At 38.3% G+C, this 18,861-nt stretch overlaps 1 protein-coding gene across 1 annotated transcript; it reads left to right on the top strand.

Moving 5' to 3' along the window:
- Positions 1-2,641: 2,641 nt before the first annotated feature.
- igbp1 (immunoglobulin (CD79A) binding protein 1) lies at positions 2,642-15,070 on the top strand. The gene is made up of 3 exons (XM_057849994.1): positions 2,642-3,162; positions 14,019-14,348; positions 14,422-15,070. Exons 1-3 carry the CDS (start codon positions 2,683-2,685, stop codon positions 14,692-14,694), a joined length of 1,083 nt encoding a protein of 360 aa, XP_057705977.1. The 5' UTR covers positions 2,642-2,682; the 3' UTR covers positions 14,695-15,070.
- Positions 15,071-18,861: the final 3,791 nt, after the last annotated feature.

The raw sequence follows: 18,861 nt of genomic DNA, 5'->3' as shown, positions 1-18,861 counted from the left end.
TTTTAAAATTAATCACGTTAAAATATTTGAGGCAATTAACGCACATGGCCCGCTCAGATTAAAATGACAGCAGTGTAATGTCCGCTTGTTACTTGCTTTTTTTGTGTGTGTTTGGCGCCTTCTGCTGGCGCTTGGGTCCAACTGATTTTATAGCTTTCAGCACCATGAGTAAGAGGTGTAATTATTGACATCAACAATAGCGAGCTATTTATTTTTTCATTAAAAATTTTTCAAATTTTAATAAAACGAAAACATTAAGAGGGGTTTTAATATAAAATTTCTATAACATGTACTAACATTTATCTTTTAAGAACTACAAGTCTTTCTATCCATGGATCGCTTTAAGAGAATGTTAATACTGTTAAAGCCATCTTGTTGATTTATTGTTATAATAAACTAATACAATACTTATGTACCATATGTTGAATGTATATATCTATCTTGTGTCTTATCTTTCCATTCCAACAATAATTTACAGAAAAATATGGCATATTTTAGAGAAGGTTTGAATTGCGATTAATTACAATTAATTAATTTTTAAGCTGTAATTAACTCGATTAAAAATTTTAATCGTTTGACAGCCCTAAAAAAAACATTTAAAGGGTAAATATATGAAAAAGAAAATCGCGACCACTCCTTGATGTCTGCAATTTCTGCATCGCGACCCTTGTTATATTACCATGTTTCACCCAAAAAATCCAGCTGTGGCCATTCACAGCTGTGTCTTGACACTCAGTGAAACATGCTACATGGAGTTTTTGGATTGAAACAAGGTAAATACGCAATAATATCTCGTCAAAGTCATGACGTCTGGAATTCTGCTCTCACCTACCGATAGGGTTTTGCTGTTTAATTTTTTTTTTTTAAATGCCCTCCTGTTCAAAATTTTTCTTCCCCGAGAAAATTGAGATTTTAAGCTTTCCAATGATGTATCACACATGCATATAGGACAATTTTGAGGTTGGCTAAATTGGGGGTCTCAGAGCGGAACTTCAAGTCACCTGAGTGTTTTCCGCCATATATATCTAAAAAAAAAAAAAAAAAAAAAAAAAAAAAAAAGAAATCGTTGTCTCGCCCACCCGGGCGGTATGGTCTCTCCTTTCAAGCTCGGGTCCTCTACCAGAGGCCTGGGAGCTTGAGGGTCCTGCGCAGGATCATAGCTGTCCCTAGGATTGCGCTCTTCTGAAAGGAGACGTCGGACGTTGTTCCTGGTATCTGTTGGAGCCATGCACCCAGCTTGGGGGTTACTGCCCCTCGTGTCCTGATCACTACTGGCACCACTCTTGCCTTCACTCCCCACATTTTCTCCAACTCTTCCTTCAACCCTGATCTGGAAGTCCCACAGGATCTTGGCTCGGTTGTTCTCGACTACCTTCGGAGGTGTCGCCCACCTTGACTCTGGGGTCTCCAGTCCGTACTCGGCACAGATGTTCCTGTACACTATGCCTGCTACCTGGTTATGTCGAAAGTTTGGGGTCGCTTAGACCATTACATTTACTCCGTTACATTCACTTGAGTAACTTTTTGAAAAAAAAAGTACTTCTAAGAGTAGTTTTACTAAGCCATACTTTTACTTGATACTTTACTTGATTTGTGAAGAAGAATCGTTACTCTTGCCCTGTTACTTTGGGATACACTATTCGTCACATTTTTCCTTGTTATTTGTAATTTTTATTTATTTATTTTTTTTAATTTTGTCACTCCTGTACGGAAGCGTATTGAATCCCCATGAAAAACTTAAAAAATGGGGGGCTGTTTTTTGAATGAATTTTTTTTTCAACTCTGTTTTTTGGAGTAATTTATTTTTGTGGCTGTTTTTTGAATTAATTTTTTTTTTAAACTTCCCGTTTTTCTGAGTAATTTATTTTGGCAGTCGGTTTTTGAATTAATTTTTTCCCAACTTCGTTTTTCTGAGTAATTTATTTTTGGTTTTGTTTTTTAAATTAATTTTTTTTTTCAACTTTGTTTTTCAAAATCATTTATTTATTTATTTATTTATTTTAATTTGTCTTTCTTCCAACCTTGTATTTCAAAATAGTTTATTTTCGGGTTTGGAAAAAAATTATTTCCCAAAAAAAACTTTGTTTTTCAAATTTTTTTTATTTTTTTATTTTTATTTTTTTCAACTTTGTTTTTCAAAATAATTTATTTTTGTTTCTTTTTCTTAATTATTTTTTTTCCCACCTTGTTTTTCAAAATAATTTTATTTTCGGGTTTGTTTTTTGAAATAATTTTTATCCTGAGCTTGGCTACCGAGGAAAAAATATTAAAAATTCAAGCGCTTGGAGGTCTTGCGCGAACTGCATCCTGCAAGTTCAATACTGGCAGACACCTCTCGCGACACCTTCAAACGACATATGGAATCACGAAGAATAAATAAGTATGGAAATGTCAGTTGTTTTTTTCGTTTTGGATTTTTACATGCTATACTTTTACATTTTTATTTATTTATTTATTTATTCATTCATTAATGTTCTTAACATTTATTTATTTATTCATTTGTTTATTTATTTATTTGTTCATTTGTTTATTTTTTAAATTTTGGCAGCGTGAGTGACGTAAAAAAAAAAAAAAAAAAAAAAAACTCAATGGCATAAACATTTTAGACCGCGCGATGGCAGTAATGTTAATTGATTTACTGCATTCTTGAAACCGAAGAAGACACCCGGAAATAGTACCAACATGGCGGAATGTGAAACAAGCGAGAGCGACAAACAGGATTCGCTTTCAGATGCCGAAGCTCCCAAATTATCAGATTTATTTGACCGTGGGTGGAAGATATTTGATGAGGTCGACAATACAAATGATCCTCTTGCTTCAAACAGTGTTCAGGTAAGAGTGAGACGCGCGATTAGTATGTTAGAAGATACATCGCGAATGGCTGCTCAGCTGAACTTGTTTAGTCGCAATGAAGAATTGGAGGAAATTGCTACAGCGGACCTGAAATATCTGTTGAGTCCCGCTCTGTTGGGAGCCCTGACCATGAAAGTTACAGGTCGAGAGAAGCGTTTGGAGATTGTGCAAACTGCCCGAGCCTATTTTATGGATTTCCTGAGAAGATGTAAAGACTATAACGTATCACAGTTCACTCTGCCGGAGTCTGGAAATGAAAGTACACTTCCCGAAGAATCCTCAGAGGATGCAACCTCCACCTGCATGACGGTGAGTGTCAAAAAGGAGGCTTAAATCTATGTCAAATTTCAGGAGTCTTACTGCACACTTAAACGGATTGATTAAAAACACAAAAGTCGTCGGCTAAAAATGGCTCCTTTCAAAATTGGAGGACAATTTAGGCACCAACATATTTGGAAAACAGAAGCATTTAAGTTATGTTTTTGTAGCTTTTAAAAATAATAATAACTTATATTACTTGCTATGTAGTGTCATTCAATAAGCACTTGGACAAAAATTTTGAAGCCTTCTTTTTCAACATATTTTTAATTGAATTTGACACAATGATGTCCCTTTTTTATTTCATTCAAAAATTACAAATTGACAATAAGTTATAGAAGGAAGAGCGCACAAATAATTGGCCCATTGACACAATCAAATTAAATGTTGTGTACATTAGTTTCAAAATGGTTCAAAAATACTCTCAGGGTAAACCAAACTACTATTTCAGTATGAAGTTAACATATAGCAGTAAACAAATATACAAAAATAACAGTAAATAAAAAACTCCAGTCCCCATTCTGTATCAGCAGCTTTAAACTACATTCAGTTAATTTAATGTTGTGAATCTATTAAAGTTAAAGTCTGTTAAAGTTGCTCCCGTTATTCCATAATTTCCCTTTTGTCTACTTTCGACATGTGAAAGTTTTAAAACTATTTTAAAGATAGATTCAAGTCAATATTTTACCAATTTAGGAGTATTTTAGATAAAAAGTTAATTAGGTTTGCTTAGAAGGTTCGCTACAACAACCTTGCAGGGAAGTGTACTGCTTTAAGATGGCGGCCGTTTACTAACGCCCGCATCTAGCTTTTTGTAGATGTGCTGCTAACGCTACCGAATCTATTTTGCATCTAGTCCTATATACATGATATCTACCGTAACATTATGTGGATGTACTTTGTAGCAGCTTTTCGGCAGCAGTCAGGTATGTTGTTGTGTTTTTTTATCTCGTGGCATGAGTTGAGCTAGAGCCGTGAGTTGAGCATTGGCATTACTCAAGGAGCCGGGTAATGAGAAACATAATGTTTAGCTACTCTCGCTTCGTTCCTCATTGCGTCCCGAAGACCGCGCGGCGCGCTGAGTGTGTTGTACTTCCGTTTTACTTGGCATATTTCAATAATCGAAATTTGGATGTTTGTGAATCGTTCTCGAATCTTCCACGGCCGAATCGCGAATAATCTAAGAATCGGAAATTTTGCACACCTCTACTATGCAATGAGTCTATCGCACGGTAAATAAAAATGAGGGTGGTAATTTTCACGGCTGCGTTTTATGACCACGCGCGTGCATGCATACATTTGTGGGTGCGTGTGGATGACATATGAGACTCCAGTTCTTTTACAGATGTTTATTGGTCATCAAACACCCGCAGAATTAAAGTTGACACATACGGAATAAGAAAACATATCTATATGAAACATGGTAAACGTTAGCATTGCTACATTGACACTAATGGGGGAAAAAAGTAAACCTACTTTAGCCTGCTATAAAACATTGGCAGTCTTCTCCAAAACACAAACTTGCCGTTAAAAGGTGACGCTTCAAACATGAAAAATCACTGGTTAACAGCATTAGCAAACAAAAAAATGAAGAAAAAAAAAGAATCTATTACTGACACCACATGCAATGACGAAATGTTTTTGCAGAATGTAAAGCTTATGGCAGCAGGGCCGAAAACCAAAAGTGGTTTTTGCCATGTGGCAAAATGCTTTTGCCATGTGGCAATTTTTTTTGCCATGTGGCAAAATGTTTTTGCCATGTGGCAATTTTTTTTGCCATGTGGCGAAATGTTTTTGCCATGTGGCAAAATGTTTTTGCGTTGTGGCAATTTTTTTTGCCATGTGGCAATTGTTTTTGCCATGTGGTAAAATGTTTTTGCCATGTGGCAATTGGGGTGCCAGTTGAATAAGGATAAGCTCTAATGTAAAGTGTAGGGTCAAAAAACACAGCCACACGTTTTTCTGACATTTAAAATGAAAATACAATTTGGACATGCATAGCCATCAATGGCATGGACTTACTTGGGGTGCCAGTTAAATGTCGATAAGCTCTAATGTAAAGTGTAGGGTCAAAAAACACAGCCACACATGTTTTTCTGCCATTTAAAATGAAAATACAATTTGGATGTGCATAGCAGCCAATGGCATGGACTTGTATGGCCTGCAAAACAGCAATATACCCCCAAAGATGCCATATACACCCCCCCCACCAAACCAAAATGCATTTTGCCACATACCCCAAATAAATGCCGCATGGCAAAATCTATTTTGCCACATGGCAAAAAAAAAAAATTGCCACATGGCAAAAAAAAAAAAAATTGCCACATGGCAAAAAAAATGCCACATGGCAAAACATTTTTGCCACATGGCAAATACCACTTTTGGTTCGCGCTGTCTCTCGCTTATGGTTAGCGGTTTAGCAAACTTACTTCCAGTGAACATTTCAAAATAAAAGCAAGTCGTGTTCGTCATATAAATAACGATTTCTCGAGTTAATCCCACATACTTCAGAATTCAGATTCTACACTAAGAGTAGCTTTAAAATGACACTCTTTATGAAAAATCTGATTGGCAATGAATAATTATTATAAATCTATTATATACAGCGTATCACAAAAGTGAGTACACCCCTTGCATTTCTGCAGATATTTACAGTAGGTATATCTTTTCATGGGACAACGCTGACAAAATGACACAATGCAAAGTAGTCTGTGTGCAGTTTATATAATAGAGTTCATTTATTTTCCCCTCAAAATATAGCCATTAATATTTAAACCCCTGGCAACAAAAGTGAATAAACCCCTTTGAAAACTCGTACATTCCTAAATGTCCAAACTGAGTACTGCTTGTCATTTTCCCTCCAAAACGTCACGTGACTCGTTACAGGAGTGCTGTCAGCATTGCTGCAGAGATTGAAGAGGTGGGGGGGGGGGTGTCAGCTTGTTAGTGCTCAGACCATACGCCGCACTCTCCATCAAATTGGTGTGCATGGCTGTCACCCCAGGAGGAAGCCTCTTCTGAAGACTGTACACAAGAAAGCCCGCCTTTCTCATCAGACCATAGGACACAGTTCCAGTAATCCATGTGCTTTGTTGACATGTCTTCAGCAAACTGTTTGCGGGCTTTCTTGTGTACCGTCTTCAGAAGAGGCTTCCACCCTAATTTGATGTAGAGTGCGGCGTATGGTCTGAGCACTAACAGCCCTATCAATCGAAGTTAAGGACCATGGGACTAATTGCTTTGGTTGAATGTAAAGTTGGTACAGTTAATGCTTTTGAAGACTTGTAATTTTTTTTATTCTATCTATCTATCTATCTATCTATCTATCTATCTATCTATCTATCTATCTATCTATCTATCTATCTATCTATCTATCTATCTATCTATCTATCTATCTATCTATCTATCTATCTATCTATCTATCTATCTATCTATCTATCTATCACATAATAGTTAAGTGAATGGAATTTATACTGTACCTGTAAATTCATATTTTATGCTGTACAGCTGTTCTCTGCTTAATGCAAATGGGACATACTGTATATTTTATAATTTAGATTTTGTATAATTTGCTACTTAATGCGTCTTATATGTTTTCATTTCAGGATGAGAGATTTAGACTTGTATATGTTAAATTATTATGTACTGTTTTTAATTCGAGATGTCTCTGGTTGCACTATGAAATGCACTTTTCCAGCGCATGCCGTGTGTCGATGTTACTTTGTCACCTTTTTCACCCCTAACCAGTTTGCATGCCTGGATAAGCAGTACTCAGTTTGGACATTTAGGAATGTACGAGTTTTCAAATGGGTGTACTCACTTATGTTGCTAGGGGTTTAGATATTAATGGCTTTATTTTGAGGGGAAAATAAATTAACTCTTTTATATGAGCTGCACGCAGACTACATTTCATTGTGTCAAAGTGTCATTTTGTCAATGTTGTCCGAGTGAAAAGATAAACTTGAATATCTGCAGAAATGCGAGGGGTGTACTCACTTTTGTGATACACTGTATGGCGAAAAACACTTGTGTGACCTAAAGTTCTGCTCTGAGATCCCGAATTTAGCCAAGTTTCAAAATTGTCCTAAATGCATGTGTGATACATCATTGGAAAGCGTAAAATCTGTTTTCTGGGAGAAGAAAATTTTTGAACAAGAGGGCATTTAAAAAAATATTTTAAAAATTTTAAACAGCAAAACCCTAACTAGAGGTGAGAGCACACAAGAGCATAATTATAGACGCCACGATTTTAATGAGATATTATCGCGTACTTACCTCTTTTAGATCCAAAAACTCCATGTAGCATGTATCAACGAGTGTCACGACACTGCTGTGAATGGTCACAGCCGGATTTTTGGGAGATTTTAAGGGTGAAATATGGTCATATAACATGGGTCATGATGCAGAAATCGCAGACATCAAGGAGTGGTCGAGATTTTCATTTCATATATTTACCATTAAAAAAATTTTTTTCTTTGTTTGTATCGATTATCATCTAACACATGGGGGAAAATGTGACAGTAAAAAATAAAATCAAGCCATAGTTATGAGGTAGATATCCGTGACTTGTTGACAGACACCAATTTTTTTCATCGTGACAGAATTTGTGTAAATGTTTAAAATATGCGAATGAATAATTTTTTAAAGTCATTTATTAAACAAAATATTAGGCATTGATTAATGATTCCAAGCTAAAAATGACAGACATTTTAAATAATATAATTATTTTATGTCTGGTTTGAAACAAAAGCGGTTATGCGACGTCTGTAAATGGGCGTTTCCAGGTTAAAACGGATCAATTAAAAATAGTTTGGGGGCTTAATGCGCCATTAATCTGCTATGGCAGCATGTAGACACATTGTTGTATCAAACACAACAGTTGTTTTGGCTTAAAATACTAGTCCTTCTAAAAAAAAAATAGCATATTGTGATAAAGTTCATTGGGAACTTGACACTGGACTTCAGGCATTTTGGCATTTCCTTCTCCCCGTTCTTCCTCCAAACTCTGGCACCTTGATTTCCGAATGACATGCAAAATTTGCTTTCATCTGAAAAAAGAACTTTGGACCACTGAGCATCAGTCCAGTGCTGCTTCTCTGTAGTCCAGGTCAGGCGCTTTAACCGCTGTTTCAGGTTCAAAAGTGGCTTGACCTGGGAAATGTGGCACCTGTAGCCCATTTCCAGCACACGCCTCTGCACGATGGCTCTGGATGTTTCTACTCCAGACTCAGTCCTTTGTTTCTGCAGGTCCCATAATGTCTGGAAACGGCCCTTCTTCACAATCTTTTCTCAGGGTGGGTCACCTCTTCTGGCACCGTTTCCTGCCACACTTTTTGCTTCCCACTGAGGTGCCTTGATACAGCATTCTGGGAACAGCCTATAGACCCTACTCACCAAAGTCACAGAATGACCTGTCGCTGTATCCAGCCGCCATATTGTCCGTATGTGTTTTCCGTATTCTCAATGGTTTCAATTTGTCGTGCAATTTATAGTGCAATTCATGGGAGCCCCGATGCTTTCAGACGCTGTAAACTCATTGGATGCGTTGCATAAAAGGCGTTATGTGGAAAAGCGTCACTCTATCCATTCGCCAGATCCATATTTGATGCCTAAATCGATATTTTTCGACCCGCTGTCTTCGCCCTCTCTGACTGACATCTGCTACCCTGATATCTACAACTATCTTGTCCACACAAAATCAGCCTATTCTCACAAAAGTTTGAAAAAATTTAAAGAGCACTCTAAGCAACATTACCCCGTGGACCCTTTACTTCCAATTTTCTAAAATGGCGACAATCAATAAAAAAAAAAAAGTTGACTGCGATGGCCGACGCTTCAAGGATAGGTGGATATTGGACTATTTCTTCAATAAAACACGCAACAAATGTGTCTGCCTCATTTGCAAAGAGACAGTCGCTGTTTTCAAGGAGTTCGATGTGATGCAATTTTACCAAACAAGACACGCTGACATGTACGACAACATTATAGGAAAGATACGCAGCGAGAAATTATAGCAACTTGAAGCTAGTTTAATTTCACAGCAGCAGTATTTCGTAAGAGCCCGAGTGTCGAAAGAGAACGCCACAAAGACGAGATTATTGAAACTATGAATTTAAAAAAATAATAAAGCAAATGTGACACACAGAAGGGCTTGCTAAAATTTGTTTAAATGTATTGTTCTATGTAAATCAGCCAAGGTAGCCCCCCGCATTTTTACCACACCAAATCTGGCCCCCTTTGCAAAAGGTTTGGACACACCTGTTTAACTTCTTTCACTTGGTACCAGCTAAATATTATTAAAAAAATAATGATGGTGGAAGAAATAAGCATCTTGAATTTGAAACTGTATGTTGTCGGCGACTAGCCTCGCAATGATCTTAATTGTGGTTGTCAGCCCAAAACCCTCTAAATATATATTAAATGCATCTTACCAGATATAAAATGACTACTACATAATCTGTAGTGATCGTTTGTTGCCCAGTTTTCTCGTGGAATTGCAGCAGTCCATCTCGCTCTCCTCTCCGGGTCTCTCGGAATACGGTAAAACTTCAAGTCTCTCCGTCTATCTTCTCTGTTACTGCAACCAACCGCCACACACGCCTTCACCATTATGATTATTAATGTTAACGAGCAGAAAAACATGCCATAATAGGAGGAATTTACGTAGCGGTAATGTGTCAACACGACGAGTAGACGGACAACATGGCGCGGAGGCGTGGTTGTGACGTCATGTGGTTAGGGTCTATATTCGCGCAGAAATTTCTTTCTGTGTCTTAGCCTCTTGCTTGAGGGTGTCAATGATGGCCTTCTGGACAGCAGTCAGGTCGGCAGTCTTGCCCATGATTGCGGTTTTGTTGAATAATGAACCAGGCTGGGAGTTTTAAAAGCCTCAGGAATCTTTCGCAGTGGTTTTGAGTTAATTCGTTGATTCAGCTGATTAGGTTAGTAGCTTCTTTAGAGTACCTTTTCATGATATGCTAATTTTTTGAGATGTGGATTTTTGTTTTTTCTTGACTTTTTTGCCAAAATCATTCATGTTAAAACAATAATAGGCTTGAACTACTTCAGTTGTGTGTAATGAATCTAAAATATATGAAAGTCTAATGAATATCAGTACATTACAGAAAATAATAAAAATCTATCACGATATGCTAATTTTTTGCGGAGGACTAGTACAGCAGTTTATTTTAAAGAGGGGTGCAAGAGCAGAAACTGCTTTTTCAGTCTTGTCTGTGTTTTCCGTCATATAGTAGTATACTATAATTTTAATGCTAGATATTTGTATTTTAAGAATTGTTTTGAATCATGTTGGAAAGGCAAAGTCAGTGTTCTGAATTTGTTACATTCCATTCTTTTGCAGTACTTAATGCAATTGTGATTTATTATTGTTATTTATTGTTTATTTGTGTTTTAATAAAGAATTAAAGTGTTCCAAAATGTTTTTGTGAATTAATAAGCGTCAACAAAAATGTCATTGCTAAATTAGTAAAAAAAACAACAACAAAAAAACATTCATTAGATTAATCGACTAATCGTAAAAATAGTCGTCAGTCTAAACGGGAGAAAATTAGTCGTTTGGGAAAGCTCTAATGTATATACAGTTGTGGTCAAAAGTTTACATACACTTGTGGAGAACATAATGTCATGGCTCTCTTGGAGTTTCCAATTATTTCTACAACTCTGATTTTTCTCTGATAGAGTGATTGAAACAGATACTTCCTTGTCACAAAAAACATTGATGAAGTTTGGTTCTTTTATGACTTTATTATGGGTGAACAGAAAAAAAGTGAGCAAATCTGCTGGGTCAAAAATATACATACAGCAGCGCTAATATTTGGTAACATGTCCCTTGGCCATTTTCACTTCAATTAGGCGCTTTTGGTAGCCATCCACAAGCTTCTGGCAAGCTTCTGGTTGAATCTTTGACCACTCCTCTTGACAGAATTGGTGCAGTTCAGTTAATTTTGATGGCTTTCTGACATGGACTTGTTTCTTCAGCATTGTCCACAAGTTCTCAATGGGGTTTAAGTCAGGACTTTGGGAAGGCCATTCGAAAACCTTCATTCTAGCCTGATTTAGCCATTCCATTACCACTTTTGATGTGTGTTTGGGGTCATTGTTCTGTTGGAACACCCAACTGCGCCCAAGACCCAATCTTCGGGCTGATGACGTTAGGTTATCTTGAAGAATTTGAAGGTAATCCTCCTTCATCATTATCCCATTTACTATCTGTAAAACACCAGTTCCACTGGCAGCGAAACAGCCCCACAGCATAATACTACCACCACCGTGCTTGACGGTAGGCATGGTGTACTTGGGTTTAAAGGCCTCACCTTTTCTCCTCCAAACATATTGCTGGGCATTGTGGCCAAACAGCTCGATTTTTGTTTCGTCTGACCACAGAACTTTCCTCCAGAAGGTCTTATCTTTGTCCATGTGATCAGCAGCAAACTTCAGTCGAGCCTTAAGGTGCTGCTTTTGGAGCAAGGGCTTCCTTCTTGCACGGCAGCCTCTCAGTCCATGGAGAAACACGCTTGACTATGGACACTGACACCTGTGTTCCAGCAGCTTCTAATTCTTGGCAGATCTGCTTTTTGGTGATTCTCGGTTGAATCTTCACCCTCCTGACCAATTTTCTCTCAGCAGCAGGTGATTGCTTGCGTTTTCTTCCTGATCGTGGCAGTGACAAAACAGTGCCATGCACTTTATACTTACAAACAATTGTTTGAACTGTTGCTCTTGGGACCTGCAGCTGCTATGAAATGGTTCCAAGTAGGCCTGAACGATATTGGAAAAAACTATTGTTGCGATTTTTTTGAGGTGTGCAATATATTGCGATATTATATTGCGATAGTAAAAAAAAAAAATATATATATATATATATATATATATTTTTTTTTTTTTTTTTAAAGAAATTTTCACTAGATGACTTGAATAGCTGTTTGGAAATACTTTGCATGACACACCGTGACCACAGTGTATTCATATAATACCGTTTCATTTGTGAATGATTAAGATTGCTGTATTATTATGAAGGGATCCAGGAAGCAATGTCTGCACAAAATAGATAATTTATTGAACACAATATTTGACACTTCAACAGCAGCAAATACATTAAATGACAAATAAAAGAGCAGGTGCATTCGTCCCCTAAGTTTTTGACAAAATATAACAATAAATAAAAACTTCTGTAAAATAACAACAAAGTTGTAAACGTTAGTTGAACAAAAATATTAAATATGACAAATAAGAGTTGTTCACAAACTATAACAATAAATAAAAACCTCAGTAAAACAATAAAGTTGTCAACATATTTGAACTTAAATATTAAATCTGTCAAATAAAAGTGCAAGTGCATTAGTCCCCTGAGTTGTTTACACAAAATATAACAATATAAAACTGCAAAACTGCAACAAAGTTGTAAAAATATTTTTAAAATATTAAGTATCAAAACTTTATGTGCAGCTGTACTATAGTTATTTGAAAAATACGATTTACAATTAATTTAAATATAAAAGAAACAGAAACTCAATTGAACTTGTAAATAATTGAACTGAATAACAGCAAATAACTGATGAATAACAGAACCATTTTAACTCCCAAATTTCCTGCCTTCCTGTTAGCTGTCACATGAATAAAAAGAAGAAAAGACATTCCTGCAGCTGTGTTATGTATTTGTCTGCATATCGTCCACCTTCCTTGCTCAGCAATTCTCAACTGGGTCTCATAGGTTTTTGGCCAAGACTACTAGTTTATCCACCATTGCAGGCTTGAGACAACAACGTTGGCACGTAACAATGTTCCCACCTGTACTAAAAAGCCTCTGATGGGAAGCTCGTAGCGGGAATGCATAGATACCTGCGTTTTAAATGGTCCCACATGTTCGACGGATTACTTCTTGTTGAGGCAACCATGGCGAGGCACTGTCAACAGGGCTGTTTTTTGTTCCTTATATTCTTGTCGGTAGCCAAAATACTTCCAAAACTCCTTTTGGAGACAGTCTTCTCTATTCAACGTGTTGCTTGCTTTCACTTTGAAAACGGCCCCTCCTCCCTCCGCTCTGCTGTTTGGCCCCTCCTCCCTCCACTCCGCTGTAGCAGGGGAGGGGGAGGAGCCGATGACTGCGAGTTGGAGGGAATGAGATGAGAGGCTGTGCGCTCTCCTTCGCGCTCCTTCCTCAAAACAAACGTTTGTGGATTTAAAAAAATGAAATGAAAAAACTATCGCACGTCCTTGCGATGGGACTATTGCGCATGCGCACATCGCGATGGCGATGTTTAAACGATATATCGTTCAGGCCTAGTTCCAAGTGACTTTCCTGACTTGAACAAGTCAATGATTGTTCAAGTCAATAATCACTCACAAGAAATTGCTAATTCGTGTTGCTGTATGTATATTTTTGACCCAGCGATTTGATCACTTTTTCTTTTAACCCATAATAAAGTCATAAAAGAACCAAACTTCATGAATGTTTTTTGTGACAAAAGAAGTATCTGTTCCAATCACTCTATCGGAGAAAAATCTGAGTTGTAGAAATAACTGGAAACTCAAGAGAGCCATGACATTATGTTCTTCACAAATGTATGTAAACTTTTGACCACAACTGTATATATGGAGTAAATGAAACTTTATTTAAATTTTAAACAACAAAGCATTAGACTCGTTTGCGCTGCCAAAAAATCCATAAATAAGCCACTTTGTTATTAAAGTCACAGGGTTCAGATGGAGACAAAAAAGTAGTGGCTCATACTCCGAAATTTACAGTCATTGTCATGAAAATGTTCTATATATCAGCCGGTATTTTGACAAAATTGTTCTGTATTAACTATGCAATGTATTTTCCCCAGCCTATGCCCAGCACATCTAGCTTGGTTGCCATGGCCACACAAAGGCAAGCTAAAATTGAGCGATACAGCCAGAAGAAGGAGCTGGAGGCCAGACTGTCAGATGTGCGGAGGTCGGTGGAGAGCGGACAGGCGGACGATGAAACCAGCAGAGATTTCTACTTGCTGAATGTTCGAAAATGGATCATTCTTTGCCTGGATGAAGTACAGAGCATAGACCAAGAGATGGAAATACTGAAGAATATGGATCTGATGCAACTTGGCGCCCCACAGCCCGCTCGACCCAGCAGGCCCCCCATGAAACCATTCATCCTAACCAAGGATGCTTTACAGGTTAATTTGAAATTTACTTGGATAACTTTTAGCTTATTTAATAACATGTCAAAACTATTTATTCATTCCACAGGCTCAGGTGTTTGGGTCTGGTTATCCAAGCCTTCCTACAATGACTGTAAATGACTGGTATGATCAGCACAAGAAACACGGAGTCCTGCCCGACCAGGGAGTTCCCAGAAGGCTTGCGGTTGAGGAGGACACTGATGCGAAGGAAAGTGAAGAAGAAGAAAAAGAGAAATTGGCTGAAAACGATGACGAGGAGGCTTTGATGAAAGCCAGGAAGTGGGATGACTGGAAAGACGATCATCGCAGGGGTTATGGAAATCGCCAAAACATGGGCTAATTGCTTCCAATACCAACTGCCCAAACATGCCTTGTTATGTGGATACGTGTCAGAAACTCTCAGAAAAACTGTTGATATTTATAGTTTGCTTCTCACCATGTTTCTTCAACAGATGGATAGACGTGCCACTGAGTTATTCATTTTAAAATTTCAATTTTCAGTCCGTTTAAAATGAAGATGTATGTGAAATTATCAATGTATTAAAATTTACTTTTTCATTTGACGACTCCAGGGGTCTGCAAGTCCAGTCCACGAGAGCCGCTATCCAGCTTGTTTTCCACGTCTCCCTCCTTTAAGACACCTGAATCAAATGACCAGCTCATCAGCAAGCTCTGCAGGAGCCTGATAACGATCTGATTATTGATTCAGGTGTGTTAAAAGAGGGAGAAATGGAAAACAAGCTGGGTAGTGGCTCTCAAGGACCGGACTCGCAGACCCCAGGACAACTCTGATAAAGTGGTACAATAGCCTGCCAAAACGATCAGACTGTCAACATATGCATGGCTTTTTATCAGTTTTTTTTTTTTTGTCTCTGGCTTCAGAAGAATTATGTTGAAACTTGTAAAATGCAATGAAAGGATCAGAAATACAGTCGAGTCGGTGTATCATGTACCTTGGTGGCTTCACAACTTTTTTTTTTTCTGCAACACACTCCCAAATGTACGAAAAAAGTGATCTCCTTTCCAGTCGCAGATTATATTTAAGAATAAACACTTCTACGGCAAGAACCCCTACTTGCGTGTACTTGAACTAGCACCTGTCCTCGGGTGTGCTTGTACTACAAGTACCCGCTAACCACAGACATACTGTACTGACCAAAAGTATTGGCACCCCTGCAATTTGTCGGATAATGCTCAATTTCTCATAGAAAATGATTGAAATTACAAATGCTTTGGTAGTAATATCTTCATTTATATTGTTTGCAGTGAAAAAACACAAAAGAAAATGAAAACATAAAATGATCATTTACACAAAACTCCAAAAATGGGCCGGACAAAAGTATTGGCACCATCAGCCTAATACTTTGTAAGCACAACCTTTAGACAAAATAACTGCAACAACCGCTTCCGGTATTCATGAATGAGTTTCTTACAATGCTCTGCTGGAATTTTAGGCCATTCTTCTTTGGCCAACTGCTCCAGGTCTCTGGGATTTGAAGGGTGCCTTCTCCAAACTGCCATTTTCAGATCTTTCCACAGGTGTTCTATGGGTTTCAGGTCTGGACTCATTGCTGGCCACCTACAGTAGAAGTCTCCAGTGCTTTCTCTCAAACCATTTTCTAGTTTGAAGTGTGTTTTGGTTCACGGTCCTGCTGGAAGACCCATGACCTCTGAGGGAGACCCAGCTTTCTCACACTGGGCCCTACATTATGCTGCAAAATTTGTTGGTAGTCTTTAGACTTCATAATGCAATGCACACGGTCAAGCAGTCCAGTGCCAGAGGCAGTAAAGCAACCCCAAAACCTCAGGGAACCTCCGCCATGTTTGACTGTGGGGACCGCATTCTTTTCTTTGAAGGCCTCATTTTTCCCCCTGGAAACTATGTTGATGCCTTTTCCCAAAAAGCTCTACTTTTATCTCATCTGACCAGAGAACATTCTTCCAAAACGTTTTTGGGTTTCTCAGGTACGTTTTGGCCTGGCTTTTTTTATGTCTGGGTCAGAAGTGGGGTCTTCCTGGGTGTCCTACCATAGAATCCCTTTTCAGACGCCGACAGACAGTACGGGTTGATACTGTTGTACTCTCGGACTGCGGGACAGCTTGAACTTGTTTGGATGTTAGTCGAGGTTCTTTGTCCACCATCCGCACAATCTTTCGTTGAAATCTTTCATTCATTTTGCTTTTCCGTCCACATCTAGGGAGGTTCGCCACAGTGCCATGGGCTTTGAACTTATTGATGACACAGCACACGGTAGACACAGGAACATTCAGGTCTTTGGAGATGGACTTGTAGCCTTGAGATTGCCCGTGCCTCCTCACAACTTTGCTTCTCAAGCTCTCAGACAGTTCTTTGGTCTTTTCTTTTCTCCATGCTCAATGTGGTACACACGAGGACACAGGGTAGAGGTTGAGTCAACTTTAATCCATTTTAACTGGCTGCAAGTGCGATTTAGTTATTGCCACCACCTGTTATGTGCCACAGGTAACTAACAGGGGATGTTCATTACAAATTAGAGAAGCATCACATGATTTTTCAAAGGGTGCCTATACTTTTGTCTGGCCCCTTTCTGGAGTTTTGTGTAAAATGACAATGATCTTTTTTTTTTTGTGTGTGTGTGTGTGTTTTTTCATTGCAAGCAAAATAAATGAAGATATTACTTCCAAAGAATTTGTAATTGAAATCGTGCAACAAGAGGCGAATTCGACATCCAAAGTACAACCATGTGCTTTCAGCTTGTTTTGTTTAGATGCATACAGACAGAACATACTAAAGATGCCTTAAGAAAATACTTAAATGTAGTAAGATCAAATAAGGGGTGGTTTAAATACGCTACGTGACTAATGTGGTCAACAGATTAACAATCTGCTTTAAAGGCAACACAAATGTATGAGAGGGAGACACATGCCAAAAGTATTTTGAGGCAATGAAAAGTTAATAAAAGACTCGATAAAAACACATAGTAAGTACTTGCGCCTTTTAACCAATGTGCACATGTATTGGACGTCTTGCCGCGTAGGAACTGCAGAACACCGGTAGTGTTAGTCTAGCGACGGTGACAAACTACGTCATCACGAGCGTCCATTGCGCGCATAAAACATGAAGCCCTCCGTAGGTCAAAATGTACTAAAATGATAGATTTTTTACATCAATAGCAATATTTTGTGTTTCTAATAACATATATTAGGAAAAACAATGGCGTACAGCAAAGAACACATCACTTTTCCTCATTAATATTCATGACGTTAGCAATTGTTGCTAGGCGGGTCAACCTCCCGTTTGTCCCCAATAGTATATAAACGGAAATAGTGTAAGAATGAGATGTTTACAGAGCTAAACTTACCAATTATGTCTGATAATGATGTTCCTGGTGCCAAATTCACTTGTTAAAAATGTGGAAGAACATACAAACGTTCAGTTAAAGAGATGGCTTGAGTGTCGAGTGCTGAAAAAGAGCCGATATGATCCAGAGTTAGCTTTTTTTATCGACACCTTTGTCTTGTGTGCATTGCATTTAGGCCACTGACAATGACATTCCCATTTCAACAATCTATTCTTTACCACCATATGCCCTGTCTTTTTTATGTATTATATCCTCTGGTTATCTTACGTTTTTAACCGTTCTTGGGGGCAATTTACATTGCTATTTTTGTGAGCGATCGCAAATGCTTCTCAGTGACAGCCAACAAATACTTAATTTTTTCATTGATTAAAACTCTAATTCTATAATTTATTTACACTCCCCCCATACTAAAGTTGGGGGGTTTTTTTACAACAGAAAAGGTAACAGTGGGAGTCAGATATATATATATATTTTTAGGTCATTCATTGTCAGACCAAAGCAGCATGGCAAAACGCCACGCTAAAAAGTAAAAATATCAAAATGGCTTACCTCTTCGTCTTCTGAAGGACAATGGCACCCGACAAAATGTTTACTGCCTATGAAATGTGAATGCCTTTACCTTGCTGGCGTTAATCTGGTGTTTTGGACGTCCGCGCAAGTTGATCCATTCTTCACATTTTTTCCACCGAATTTTTGGTTTCAAAAACGTGAAGAAAACATCCTTCATATGTTGTAATGTCCAGAGTCGTTTCTACAAGTTCCATCGCAACAGTGTTTGATCGGCATGTTCTTTTTTGAAAGATTACCGGAGAAAACAAACATAACATGGATTGTATGCGAGGGCGTCTATAATGATCCACTTCCGCGTTACGATGGCGACGTCAAGGTTGCCTGGTACACCAGACTCACCGCTGTTCCAGCTATTGAGTCTGGCCACCATTCACGCGGATACAATTTCCAGGGCGGAGCAAGCCACAGCAAACAGACAGCGGAGTGGACCAATCAGCAACGGGCAGACGTGACGTAAGTAAAATGGCGAGGGCAGGACGAGGGACTTGCGCGCGAAAGTAAACATACGAAGAGAGCGGAGTTTATTCAACATGGCTGGCGCGAGACAGACTGTTGTCAATGACTCGTGTCGATGTGTTTTTGGTAATTTAAAACTG

The sequence above is a fragment of the Corythoichthys intestinalis genome, chromosome 11 (assembly GCF_030265065.1).
Source record: "Corythoichthys intestinalis isolate RoL2023-P3 chromosome 11, ASM3026506v1, whole genome shotgun sequence".
Taxonomy (NCBI): domain Eukaryota; kingdom Metazoa; phylum Chordata; class Actinopteri; order Syngnathiformes; family Syngnathidae; genus Corythoichthys; species Corythoichthys intestinalis.
This window is presented reverse-complemented; position numbering and strand designations above follow the sequence as displayed.

What these genes read in the sequence shown, in the direction of transcription:
- igbp1 (XM_057849994.1), top strand. Translation starts at nt 2,683, where the DNA reads ATGGCGGAATGTGAAACAAGCGAGAGCGACAAACAGGATTCGCTTTCA. An exon ending in CAACCTCCACCTGCATGACG is followed by an intron (nt 3,163 to 14,018) that starts GTGAGTGTCAAA and finishes TATTTTCCCCAG; the next exon opens with CCTATGCCCAGCACATCTAG. An exon ending in TAACCAAGGATGCTTTACAG is followed by an intron (nt 14,349 to 14,421) that starts GTTAATTTGAAA and finishes TTCATTCCACAG; the next exon opens with GCTCAGGTGTTTGGGTCTGG.